At 38.7% G+C, this 14,365-nt stretch overlaps 1 protein-coding gene across 33 annotated transcripts in view; it reads right to left on the reverse strand.

The window, feature by feature from the left end:
• Positions 1–14,365, reverse strand: part of Macf1 (microtubule actin crosslinking factor 1) — a 358,063-nt gene that overhangs the window by 117,259 nt on the left and 226,439 nt on the right. For 26 of the 33 annotated variants that reach the window (XM_074080499.1, XM_074080502.1, XM_074080517.1 and 23 more), the window contains 5 exons: positions 6,758–12,157; positions 5,986–6,135; positions 3,145–3,360; positions 2,908–3,057; positions 880–1,113 (listed from right to left, as the gene is read on the reverse strand). The exons of 5 other annotated variants lie outside the window; for them this stretch is intronic. In XM_074080499.1, the coding sequence (XP_073936600.1) occupies positions 880–1,113; positions 2,908–3,057; positions 3,145–3,360; positions 5,986–6,135; positions 6,758–12,157 (6,150 nt within the window). The remainder of the gene's footprint in view (positions 1–879; positions 1,114–2,907; positions 3,058–3,144; positions 3,361–5,985; positions 6,136–6,757; positions 12,158–14,365) is intronic. 2 more of the 33 variants (XM_074080482.1, XM_074080495.1) reach the window with 2 other exon arrangements.

The raw sequence follows: 14,365 nt of genomic DNA on the forward strand, positions 1-14,365 counted from the left end.
TAAGTCAATTTCTTTTAGGTCTGACTCAAAAGCTCAATTATACTTTCTGTAACAGTTGAAAAAGAAGCCCTTGAGACAGATTTGTTGTGATGACAATTCCTATTATCATTTTTCTGTATGCCAATTTACTATTCACAAGCAGAAATAGCATAAACATCATTCAAGATATTTTTAAGGTTACTATTAGTGCAAGTATGTTGCGTGAGTTTTGCAATTAGAGAGTTGTGATGGGAGATGGTTAAGACAGTTAGATTTTTATTAAATGTATAATCCCTGCTTTGATAGCCTGTTTCCAATGATTAAATAAGTGCTAGAGCATGAAGAAAGGTGCTAGAGACTAACAATTTAAGAAGTGCTAAAAACTAATGTCATTCTGATAAAAATTTCCTTGTCAGCAGTTTGAAGACTGTCAAGGAATCTTATTGCAAATCATCTGAAAAGCCCCAGAATAAAACTGATTTTCAGGACAATTCTTCTCAAGGTTCAGAATATCTAGATGTTCTTCATAGCCCTCAAGAGAATATGGAGGAAAAACCTAATGGGAAGAAATAGCTAGCTATTTGATTTTCATTTGAAATTTGGGATGAGGCATGGTGAGTGTAGTCTCACTAAAATGAAAACACTTGCACATGCAACCATACATAAACATATATATTCTCTCACATGCACACAAAACAGAACAAAACAAAAAATATGGCAAGAAAAACAGCCAGAACTGCTGCCTCCTAGGCCAAAACCATACTGGCCTAAATGAGATGAAATTTTAAGATTGGCAAACCCAGGTTCCTAGAAACATAATGTATGGATGCTGGCCAGTAAATCCCAGAACAGAAGACATCCCAAAAGACAAACTGAGCCCAGTTGCTGGTTCAGTCTGACCTTAACCTGGGCTTCCTGCTGTACTTGTTGAAGATGGCCCTGCAAGACATCTGTCTGAGCTGTGATCTGTTCCACAAGATCCTGGAAAGACCTCTGCAATTCATTCAGAAGCCTCAGCATTTGTCGATTCTGCTGAGGGGACAAGTCCTGTGCATGCTCAGAGATAAAGAACTGAGTATCGAAAGCAAGAGCATCCAGCTGAGATTTTCTTTTGGCCACCAACTGTTTCATATCCTAAGGCATATAGAGGAAAAAAAGAGGGAGAGAGGGAGAAATAAGGCTTCCATTTCTGTATCCATGAAAAAGCTGTTGATTGAAATAAAGAGAGGTTAATTCTCTGTGTGCATGTGTATGTTTCTTTTTCCTCCCCCATGTTGCTAAGGATTGAACCAAGCAAGTTTCTACCACTGAGTTTTATTCTAGGGCCAAATTAACACTGGAAATCTCTCTCATTTTTGTCTTTCCAAATTTCTTCATAAATTACAATTATGTTTCCTTTATAGGACTTGATTTCCAAATTTAGTAAGCTTTTAATTATTTATTCTAGCAGAATTATACGATTGCTAATCCAAAGCATTTGTAATTTTAAAAGTTTTGGAAGGTATAACATGAATTTTTTGTCTGAGATATACCTAATTATACTTTCTTAGGCTCAAATATCTATTTGAATTTGAGTTACTGGCAAGCCAATACCAAGCAAATATACAACTTATTTGTGATTAACTAAGATTTAATTTTTAGAGTAAACAATGCTCTTTATACATTTTTAAACAGTGAAGGGTTATAGTTGGGCTTTCTTATATAAGTTATATTGTTCCCTTAAGGTGGTAAAAACTGTCCAAACACTAAAGTCATCTGTTTACAGACAATTGAGAACATGTGATTTTCCTACAAACATTTGTTATGCTAGGCACAATAAAAACAGTTAGGAAATCTGTATCTCTATCACGCTAAAACTGAGAGTAGTCAGTTGTCAATCCTGTAAAATAGACAGAAGGGCTTCCCTCAGCTGTGAGCATATAGTTTCATGAAACATCATGAGGAGAACATGGCCTAGACTGCTTTTTTCTTCCTATAGGAAAATCACAGAAGTTCTAACCAGGGGATGGCACCAATGCATGAGATGCTCTTTTTACACCTCACAATACGTCATAGAGATTATTTTTCTGCTTGTTTCTTTATAATATCTTAATGACCAGATAAAAGTCTATTCCTCTTTTCCCAATGATATCTCTGGATAAAAGAAGGAGGTAGATCAACTCTTGGAAGATAAAAAAGTGATGAAGAGATTGTGTAAAAGGTTGACCATTGATAAACCTTCATGTCTACCTCTCTTAAGACTGGGGAAAAGGGAGAGGACAGAAGAGAAAGGAGGAAAGCCCTAATTCCTCCTAACTTCCTAAAGAGTTTCTGGAGAGGGACATCTCTATTATAAACCAGAGTGAGTAGCATCTGATATAATCTTGAGTAGAGTACAGCAACAAAAATAACAATATTGGAGGAAAACTTTGTGGCTTAAATGTATCTCATAGTCTTAACTTGTCTCTTATTGACTAATAATAGTCAATCTGGACCTTAACAAGAAGAAAAGTGTATGGCTAGAGCAGGGGTCAGCAAACCATAGTCCCTTGCCAAATCTGTCCTGCAAGGCCTAAGATATGTATTATCTGGCTTTTTTCAGAAAATTTGCCAAATCATGCTTTATGTCACTTGCTCAAAAATCCTGCTGAAATTGGGGGAGGGGAGAGTAAAAAAGGAACAAGGGAGAGATTCTAGCTGCTCAGTTATAGAGAGTATGAAGTTATAATACTAGGCCGTTCCACAGACTCTCGGAGAATGGCTCAAAGAAGAAAAAAACATCTGTAATCACTGAAGCTTCATAAGTATGATAACATAGCTGACTATTTCTAAAATGGAAAAAATCAGTCTTTCTAAGAAAGACATAGATATTGGTTTGTCCAGCAGGAAAATAAAACTATATGACTAAAGGATAAATAAAACATGCTTGAGAATGGGTAGAGAGTTTACCTCATACTGTTGGAGAGAGTGACTGAGGCTGTTGACATCTGTTTCATTATCACATCCCTTGCTTTTGAGAATAATACCAGTATTGCCAACCCAGGTTCTTAGATCTTGAAGTTTGCTTTCTAGCTGCATGTGCTGATTTAACACTGTAGCCTAGGAAATAAACTGCAAGTCAGATTATAAAACTCTTCAGGCCTGCCCAGGTTTTATGACACTTAATGAATAAAAACAAGATGCTACCTTTTTGACTTCCATGGCATTCTGGATGTGGAGTAGTCTGGAACTCCACGTGTCACTCACAGAGCTGAGAGATTTATGAAGATTCTTGGCATCTTTCTCTAGAGCCTTCAACAGCTGCTCAGGGACTTCTTGGGGCTGACTGATGATAATCTCATCCACACACCCCAATTCCTGACTCACCAGGGTGGACAGATCCTTTAGTTCCTTGTCTAACACCTGAGGAAACAGGGTGGAGTTACCTCCAGGATCAACACTAGCAATCTTGCCATTGGGGAATCAGCTGTGAACACATTCCCCTCACTTCATGTCCTCATAGGACTTAGGCTTAGAACATATTCTTATGTACACTGATTAGATTACTTGGTTTTCACAATCAATGATTCATGAGGTGATGGAAAGACATTACTATTCTGGGTTTACAGAAGAGATGCCATAGAACTGAACAATGTAACTTTTTTTTGTCAGAGGCTACCCAGCTGAAGTTGGTAAGCAGGAGAATCAGGACTTGGCTTCAAGTTTTCAGACTCAGTGCAGTGCTATCTCCACTACAACTTGCTGCCTTTCCAGGAGTATCATTATGCCTTTCCCCAAGGAGTTGGTTTGGAGAATTATTAGTGTGCTACAAAATAATTCAACAAAAAAGATGATCTCCTACTCCGAATTTCAAGGGAGTAGATCCGAGGAGTATAAAAATACTCCAAACCACCTTCCCAGTCAGCTGGCCTATAATATTCTTATCCTTAACAGAGACGTCAACAATAAGCTGTGGAAAAGCTTGCTAGTTTTTGTGTCACAGTCTCACTTCCCCATCAGCTGTCCTACCCAATGTAACAAACAATGGATATTGAGAGAAACAGTAAACCTTTACAATCTCAGTCTTCACTGCAACTCCAATCCTGTAACAACTCTTAGTCTTCAATTTGAGTAATAGAGTGACTCTTCCTCCTTCTCAAAGTCCCCTTTCTATGTTCTCGAAGGGCCTGATTCTCTTGATCATCACTTCTAACTTCAAGTTCTCCAAAAACCTATTCAAAACGTTCCCTATCAATCTAATCTCCTCTAGCTACTGTCTTACCTCTTTCCTTGACTGTAGTACAATGCTTATGGAAAGAATGGTCTACAGTAACTATCTCCATTCTCCAATATCCCACTTATTCTCACTGTGAACTACTTTATGTTCCACCACTCCACTGAAACTGTTCTTATGAAGGTTATCAGTGACTTTCAGGTGTTCAATCCTTACTTTACTCACTGGACTCAGTCTCCCCACCGTCTTAATACTGCTGACTCTCCTCCTCCCTTGAGACTCTTCCTTTGGTTTCTGTGAGACTGGTATTTCCTGGTGTTCTTGGAAAAATTAATACTTAAAAACCTGGGCTGGGGGTATGGCTCCCCTAGAGTGCCTGCCTATCAAGGCCCTGAGTTCAAACCCCAGTGCCACCAATATATATATATGAATGTGTATATAGTTTTTCTTTATGAATACTCTCTATTTCCTCCAAGGCTCTCTTTCTTTTGTTTTAGCCTGTCTTTTACTCCAGATGCCTAAAACACTGACAACAAACTACCTGCAGAGGTGGGCCTGGTGATTATAGTCTTCACTGAGGGTGATGGGGTTACCTATTTATATCAATGCCTCTAGGTCTTCCCCTGTGGGCTGGTCAAATCATAGAGGATGGAGGGAAGCTGAGGCTCAGTCTATAAACTTTCAGTTAGTCCTAATTTCAGCACAGAACCTTTACCTTTGACTGTGGCTATCTGGCTGGTCAAGAGACACTGTACTACTTTCCTCAGAGGATAAATCTTTGACCTTCTGTTGGAACAGGGCATGTGTAATTTCCAGGCTATGTAAAGTTAGAAATCTGAAGATCTAATTGCTTCTTTTTTCTTTCTTTTATTTTATCATTTTTACATTTACTTACATGTGTATACATTGTTTGGGCCACCTCCCCCACACCTTCTGCTCCCCCCCAATTGCTTTTTAAACAGACTTTAAGATTACAACCTGTCTGCATATCCATCCATCATCTCTGCTATGTTGTACTACCAGTAAGGGAGGCTTTGAGGAGCTCTGTAGTGTTAAGTCAGGTTGCTCCTTAGCTTCCTCCACTGCAAGTTTAGGATATGTTTTTTTCTAGTCAGCTAAAGTAGTTACCTAAATTTATTTTCTAACTTCTAAAATTTTATTAGTTTCTCTTCCCTTTTCCTGGGTTTTGCTTTTAATTCATTTGTTTTGAGACAGAGTCTCACTATGTAGCATAGGCTGGCTTCAAACTCATGATTCTCCTGTTTCAGTCTCTCAGATGCTGGGATTACAGGCATGCACCACCGTTCTTGGCTGAATGCATGCATTTTTACTTTCTTTTTGGTAGTACTGGAGTTTGAACTCAGAGTTTCACACTTGCTAGGCAGGTGCTCTACTGTTTGAGCCATACCTCCAGCTTGAGTTTATGCATTTTTTAAAAACTATACTTTCCTGATGTCTTACTGGAGTTGTAGGAAATACCAGATGTTTACTTATGTATCTAACCTAATGTTTTAAGTTCTTAACATTTCTTACTTGAATTATTGCAACAGTTTCCTAACCAGACACTCTGCTTTTGAACTTACCTCACTCAAGCCAAGATCACACAGATAACATGTCTATCCAAAATCTGTCTGTTGTAATTCTTATCCAGTCTATCCAACCTAGTCCACCCTAAGATTACTTAACAAGGCTCTGAGACTCTTTACCCTGGTATAAAATGCCAAGCAGGTTCTTTTAAGCCTTGAAATCTCCAAGGACGCTAGAGACGGCTTTCTTAAAGCCAGTAGACCTGTTTGAAGTTTCTGGGAACCTACCTTGGCCTGGCACAGCAGATCCTGTAGTTCTACCAGGTTAAACTCTAAAGGTTGAATCTGTTTGGTTCTCATTTCAATGTCCCGTAACAGAGACAGATAGGATACCAGTTTCTCATCATGTTCTAAACAGAGTTGCCGGTTAAACACATTCTGTGGAGCCAAAAAGAAAAACTCATTCAGTTCTGTCATTCTCCTTTAAGTTGGGTTTTAAAGCAGGCAGAGTTTCTTTTAAATAAACAGAAACAATTTCTACTACACATAAGACAGAATGAAATAAAAATATTATTGTATTTAACTCATTTCAAAATAATAGACAAAGTGGTTTTATTAATGTCCTTAGAGAAAGGAAGCTCATAATTATCAATCAATAAGTATACTTTTGGGAACATTCCCATAGGCTATTCTAAATTTCAAGTAACATCATCCTAGTGTTTCAAATTAGTTCCAATGCTAGCTTCTAATGTAAAACTCCTGGACTGGAGATATAGCTCAGTGGTAGAGTGCTTGCCTAGCAAGCCCTGGGTTCCATCCCCAGCACCACAAAAAAATAACAAAACAAAATAAAATTCTTGCAAATTTCAGAAAACTTTCAGAGCCAATGCCTAATTTTCTAACAACTATATTACAAATAGACAATGATAAACTAGGTTATATCTTAGAGGATTATTTAGAGCCCTAAAATGCATATATGCATAGTTATACTTATGTGAACTCTGTAACCAGTTAAGAATTTTAAACTAGTCTTGTAAACACACACTCTTGGGAAACTTACTTGAGTTGCTCTGAAAGGCTCTGAGTTTAGACCTTCACTTCCCTTTACCCCAGGTACAGCCATGAAGGGAGCTTGTTCATTGCCAGGGCTGTCTCTGAGCCTTTCCTGTAGTGTCTTCTCACCCATCTTCATTTTAGAGTATGACATTTGGGATACTGTTGTTTCTTCATTGATCTCTGAAACAGTGGGACTAACAATAACATCCTGTAGCCCTGTGCACTCTTTCTGCAACACATCTTTGCACAATGTTTCTGGAAGAAGGGATACCAAAACTCTGGGACCGCTCTGAATCACTATGCCTTCAAGTGGCTCTTCTTCTGGACCTGTAACTACAGGGTTTGCCATTTCTAGAGATTTCTCTCCATTTGTTCCCTGAGCTGTTGTTACTTTAAGTTTAGGAATTCCACAAAGCTCATGATCACCTTTGCTGTCCTGCTCATGAAAGTCTTTTCTGTCTGAGGATTCCAGATACCTGACCTCTCTTGCATCTACTCCAGAAACCATAATTTCTTTCAATGTAAGAGCTCTTGCTGAATCAAAAGATACTTCTTGGTATGACTTTTCTTTACATACTTTACATGGGAAACTCAGATCTTTGGTTTCCTTAGAATCTTGGTTATCATTGGTTTCTTGTCTAGAGGTTCCTTGGACAGACTTGTCTGTCTTGGAAATTTGGGATGCACCTATGACTTGGCCTTTTTCAATTGACCCCTGGCTGTCCAATACTTCAGGTCTTAGGGTCATAGAAGAAAATGGCTCACTCTGAGCCTCACTAATAATTTCTTGAGATAAAATTTCTTCGGGTTTTAAGGTAAAGCATAGGCTTACATTTTTTACTTCCCCTTCACTGACTTGTGTAGAGCTAAAGAGTGTTAAAGTGTCTTGATTTCTTACAGAAATTCCTTTGGGCATCATTTGGGAAGAGTCTTCAGTTTTACAAATAATAGAAAACCCCATTTCTCCATAAGTTTCTTTCCTTTTTTCACCTTCAGTCATTCCCACAAACTGATGATTCTTTATAGTGGAGTCATGCTCATCTCTAACGGCAGTTTCCTGAGTCAGCTTTTCCTCAGGAAAAACTTCTGGTTTGCACGTTTGGACACTTTCTTCTACAATCCTCTCCCTCTTCTCTCTTTTACTTTTTACCCTGGTATTCACTGGATCCTCACTCAGCAATGTGCCTGATAGCTCACAATTTGATTCCTGTACTTCTGAAACCATTTCCCCTTGACTTTTTCTTGCATCTTCAGCATGTAGGGCTAAGGTGGACTGCTTTACATGAGTGATTTCTATTTGTGCTATTACTTTTTCCTGCTCTACATTTTTATTTTTTTCCATGTGTTTTCTAGCTACCTCTCTGAGTTTTAGGTCAGATGCTTCTGAGTGAGGATGCATCACTAAAATTTGACCTGAGGATTTAGCTTTAAGATTACCAGGAATTATGATGTTGACAGAGTCTTTAGCATTTGGAGTTCTCCCCTCATTTTGATCCTTACCTTCCAATTCCTCCAATAAAATCCTTTTTCCCTGTTCACTGTTGGAATCTCTTGTTTTAGGTTTTCCTTGTGCAGAATGATTTTCAATTTGTAAGACTCTATTTTGTTTTCCTTTATCACAACTCACTTCAGCAGTCTCGTTACATGTAACTAATATCTCCTTTCTTAGAAATTCATTCTTTAATTCACATACTTCAGTTCCATCTTGGTCTTCAATATGCACTCTGTGATCATGGGACTCTAAAGTATCTATTTGGATCACAGTTGCCAGTTCAGGGTTGATAAGTCTTTTCTCAACAGCTTCCTTTAAAGTCACTCTTTGATCATTAAATATGTCAACAATTCCTCCATTTAACACCTGATGAGATGCAATAATTCTGGCCATACTTTCATCCACCAATTTCTGTTCCAAAGCTGATGCCAATGTAAGTCCTTGGCCTGTGGCTATATCTATGATTCCACCAGTGTTTGCCTGAGCCTCCAAAACCTTCAGTGTGGATGCAAAGTCTACTTTTCCAAGCTGAATTGCTTCAGGCAATGTAAGCACTCTATCGTTTGCTCCATCTTTAATGTCTGAGAAGGGAATTACTTCTAGGTATCTCTGGCCAGATTTAATATCAATCTTACATTTCTTTACCATGTCTGAGTAGGGAACAATCTTGCAATTCTCAGGATCTACAACTCCATATTCCATTCTTGAAGGTAATACTGCTTCATTAGTTAACAGCTCTTCTTTGTTAGCTTCTGCCAAGGTCAATCTCTGGCTAGAAATGAGATCCACAAGGTTTCTACTAAAGACCTGAATTTCTTGGATTTCTCTTTTCAACTCTGGGGTAACAAGATCTAATTTTATGGCTTCAGAGAGGGAAAGACTTTCCTTTGTTTCAGGATGAAAAAATTGAAGGAGGTATAAGTTCTCAACTTTTTTGAGTTGCATGGCTAGACCTTCACTAATCAGGCCATGTTTAAAGGCATTATCAACGGACAGTCTCATCCCAGACTGAATGTGAATGATACCTCCATCAATCACCTGCTTAGTCAGCAAATTAATAGCTTCTTCTCTCTTCAGAAGACCTCTGTCAATGGATTGCACAACTGTTAAAGGGATTTTGTTGTCAGGGTCCATAAGTCCTGTTGTTTCCATCTGTAGACCAATTAATCTCTCCCTGGCTGATTTTTCAGAATCTCTGCCTTTGGAAGCCTTCTCCAGATTTATAAGCTCTGTCTGGTCAGCATGGTCCACCAAACCAAGATTTGAGGCCAAAGTTACTGAAACTTTTTTGCCTCGTTTCAGGTCAACAATTCCACCAGTCACTACTTGCCCTTCTAAAATCCTGGCAGCTGTTTCCTTCTCAAGAAGTCCAAATGTCACGGCATCCTTTACAGAATAGAGAGTGTGGGTACGGGGGTCTAAGACACCACTTATAGCTTTGTCTGCCACGAGAACATAATGTAACAATTTCTCATCCATCAGACCTTCTTCAATGACATCTTCAGTTGTCAAAGACTCGCAGGTCTGAGAGTCAAAGAAGCCCTGAAACATGTTCAGTTTTTCCATAAGTTTCACAGCAGTGTGGCTGGGCACAATGCCTTTGGCTATTGCTTCATTCAGTAAAAGCTTCTGACCTGTTTCTTCATGAAAGATACCACCATTTAGTAGCTCTGTAGATAATACATTTAAGGAAGCTTCTTTAAGCAATTTGGAAGGATGACTGCATGATAATGAAGTCTCACAACCACGATCTTCTGAGTCAGTCTTTTCTAACATCATTGTATTATCATCTGCAAAGCTTTGTCCTTCTTGGCTTTGTTTATGGCCATCTCTAGCCAAAAATATTTCATTTAACACTTTGTCTTTATCCAAAGAATGAATATTCATAACATTTTCTGACTTAAATTCTGATTTTAAATCTAGAGACTTCTCTACCTGAAACTGTGACTTTTTGCTTTGGGATTTTATGAGAGGTCTTCCAGTTTCACTTGGAGTACATTCAGGCTGAAGGGTTGTTGCTTGTTCTTTTTGACTTGTAAAGCAAGTCTTTTTGGGAGCTTGCCAGTTCTTCTCTGTCATTGCAACCACCAAGGGCCCACCTTCAACTTCCTTAGGATGTACCATCAGTCCTCTGTTGACATTTTCTCTAGTAGACATTTCTGTTTGGTCTTCCTTTTTAGTACCTATCAACTGCCTTTGTAATTCTGACTTTACTTTATGTATGACCTTCACAGTGTCAACATTCGCAGTACCTTCTTGTTGTTCTCCCACAAACAGATCCTTTTCAGGGTTCTCTACAGAAGAACATTTTATTCCTGTAACAGTTTTTTTGCCTTTTGCATCATAGCAATCTTCCTGATCGGGATATTCTTTGTTTTGAGAAGAAAACTGGAATTCATATGGTCTCACAGTAAGCCCACCACTGAATGTTTCTGTAATGTTCCCATTAGGTGATTCTTGCAATTCCTTAGGAGTGTCTGATCTTTGATGCCCAATTCCAAACACTTCTGGAGGACTTGTTTGACATCCATCTCCAGATATTAAAGTCTGCATCAGCTCTTGATCTAACAGAAGCAATCTCTGTCCATTCTGCACATTAATATAACTGTGAGTCATCAGTTGAAATAACAGCTTCTCTCCATGGTTTGCTATGCTCTCAGTTTGGCTCTTGCTGCAGAGTAGAGCTGCTGCTCCAGGAACAATGCCTGATTTGTTTTGTTCTGAAGAGTCTGCTAATTGCATGTGCGGCATCATATCAGGGATACAAATTAATTTTAAGTTATTGGCAAGATCTTTGTCCAAAATACAACTTTCTATTGCTTTCTTCCAGGAGCAAATCTCTGTGGTTGCTGGTAGAAAAAGAGCCTCAATATGCTGTCGGTTACTAAGGATTTTATGTGCTAGTTCAGAGCTCACAATACCTTGTTCTATGGCATCTGAAATTGGGAGAATCTCCCCAGATTCAGGCCATAGCAACCCCATGAATGACCAGAGGGATTCCAGAATCACAAGAGCGATCTTAGCAGCTACTAGATCACTGCTCACTGCTTCATCTATTGTCATTCTATGTCCTGTGACAGTGTCAATGATGCCTCCTGTCTGTAGCTGCCTTATGAGAATTGTACAGGCCATATCTCGGTCAATCAGATTATGTCTTACAGCCTCTTTCACTGTAAGCCTGTGTCCTGTTCTTGGATCTACTATGCCACCAGCAAAAAGCTGAGCTTCTAGCAGCCGGACAGTGACCTGTCTATCTATGAGCCCTTCCTGAACAGCACGGAAAATGCTAACCTTTCGGTTTGATTTCAAGCTCACCATTCCCCCTGCCAACTGCTTGACAGGCAGCAATTTCAACCCTGACTCTTGGTGGATAATGCATCTCTGCATCAGGTCTAGCAAACTGATTTTCTCTGCTGTGTTGGGGTCTATCAAATTCTTAGATAATCTCAAGTGAGACTCTAATACTGAATGAAGACAAGGAGAAATGAGGCCTTGATGAAAAGCATCTTCCAGGTTAATACAAGTCTCACTGGGGGAGAGACTGAAACCTCCAGTTGCCAGGTGAACTTCTAAGAATTTCAGTCCAACTCTCTCACTGATCATTCTCTTTTCAATTGCTTCCACCACAGAAAGAGGGCCTTTGTTTTCAGTAAGTCTACTTATTAAGGACCGGACAGCCTGTAGCTCCTGAAGCTGCTGGTACATAGGAGGACTAATGAGGTTTCTGGTGAGGCCCTCCTCCAAAGAGAGCTTTTCACTGGTCTCAGGGTCAATGAGGCCTGACATGATAACCTGGGATTCCAGAAGCACAAGGCCTGTGTCTTGATCAAGGAGGCCCTTTTGCATGGCTCTGAAGATGGGAAATATCTCCACTGTGCCTAGGTCAATCACTCCTGCAACTGCTCTGCAACCCTAAAAGAAAAATGAAGAAGAAAGCTGAATTAGAGTCTATGGTGAAATACAACTATTGAAAGAAGTCACTCAAAAAATTATAGTATAAAAATTCTGACCACAAGAAAAATCCAGCCTGGATAAGTTCCAACATGTAGAAAATATTCTGAAGCAAACCTGGCAGTGTTAATGCCAAAAAAATAAAATTTCTAATCTGCAGAAATGTTTAATAGGGTCAGAAGTTCACAGATTACTTGAAGGATGATGGATGGCATTAAGCACATCTGAATGACAAGCTCTACAAAATGGCAAGCAGTGAAAGTGAAAGGACAGCTATTTCTAAGACGAAAACATCAGAAAGGCTCTTACAGACACATACCAGTTCCCCAAAAGTGAAAATTCAACCTTACATAACAACTTCTCAGTGTTGAAACCTAGTCAGAAGACTCTGGAAACAGCACTTCTCTGCTGATGGGCACAGCAGGATGGGATGGTCCTCAGGATTAGAGATTTAAGCAGTCCAATAGCCACAAAAACAGTTTGCATCCCAGGAATGGGCCTATGTATGCTACTCAGGCAATTGGGACTGTCACACTCCTGGTGGCCAATTCTAGTTTTTCCAAAGGCAGTGGCTTTGAGGACTCAAAGTATTCTAGGACTCAAAGTAGCAAGTCAAGGAAATAACAGACTAGAGATTCTTGCCTCTCCAACCAACTTTTCTTCTGCTCCAGGCTAGAATGGGTAGTTTAATGACAATTGTGACAGCAATCAATTATTAGATTTACTGATCACTGATATTTAATCCTCAAAATAATTCTATGAAAACAATTGTTTTAATCTTTAGTTTGCAGATAAGAAAATAAGGCAGAGACAGGTTAGGTAACTTGTCCAAGATCACAAAACTGGTGAATTCCAAAAATAAACCAAGGTTGGACTCTAAATCTTGTGCTATTATATTGCTGAGTCAGTTAGCTCCAGGATCATAAAAAAAACTGAAGTCACATCTTACATAGGAAGTTGGTCCCAAGGATCAGTTAATAAGGCAAACCTTATATGGTCAAAATTACCCTTGCAAATTCTAGAAACAATTGCTAAAGAATTCTCATTTTGAAGCCTTTTATCACAGAAAGATAGTATTTAGATTTTAAATCACTTAAGAGATTAGACTTAGACCACTTTACTTCTATTACTTTCCAACTTTTCAGCTTATCTTGTTCATATTCATTATCTTCATTTTCTTTAAATGACTTTATTAGTTCCCTTTTTGGTCAGTGTTACTTTCTGGTCCTTACTTAACTCTTTATAATTTATCCACGGAGAATCTGTTGAAACAATTGCCAATCTTTCCCTGTTTCCTAAATAATGCATTTCATTTCTCAATGAGAAGTAAGTGCCATAAAAGCATACTTTACCTATTCAGTATATAAGAACACTACCTGCAGTTCAATAAATATTGCAGGAATAATGGATAAATAGTAAGGAAACCCTTAATACCATTAAGTCATTTTTCCACAGATTTCAAAAATGTTTGAGGATTTTAAGCTTGATAACAGCACATAGTCAAAAGTACAGAATGGATAGCAAATAGAGGAACAGTAGATTTGGTTCACTTCTTATTCACTGTAGGTGCTAAACTGACAGAATAACTAGTAGACTTGCTCACACTATTTAAAATATTACTTGTTATACTCCTCTTGCCTGTTTTTTTTCCTAGCTACAGGATTCAATTGGTGTAAATTAAAAATGTATGTTATGAAAGTGCAGCATGTGTCTATTTTATAGACAGACTATAGAAATGTCCACTGGCATATGAGTGTTCTGAGACACCTAAAAAATCCTTTTTAGAATATCTATGTAAAGCCTTTCCAGCAGCAAATAGTATGACAGAGGGAAAGATTATGTTGAGAACTTCTAATTTCTTCTATGAGATTCACGAAGCCCTAGAAATGCTGACATTGAAGACAGATCTGGAATCTAGACAAAAACAAAGGCCTACATAGTTCCTGCCAACAGCTTCATAACTGAGGATAAGCAGGCAGCACAGAGCTGAGAAGTAACCCAGAGAAATCTGTTTCAGTCCTACCAAACATGGACATTCTGACCTAAGACAGCATTAAAAAACAGAGGGAGAAGAGGAAAGAAAACATAAAAGGCTTCTACTTACCAGAGTTGCAGGGCACGCCTGGGGCAGATAAGAGATAGAGCCTTATGGAGCAGCTCAGCCGTATC

Source organism: Castor canadensis, chromosome 7 (genome assembly GCF_047511655.1).
Source record: "Castor canadensis chromosome 7, mCasCan1.hap1v2, whole genome shotgun sequence".
NCBI lineage: Eukaryota > Metazoa > Chordata > Mammalia > Rodentia > Castoridae > Castor > Castor canadensis.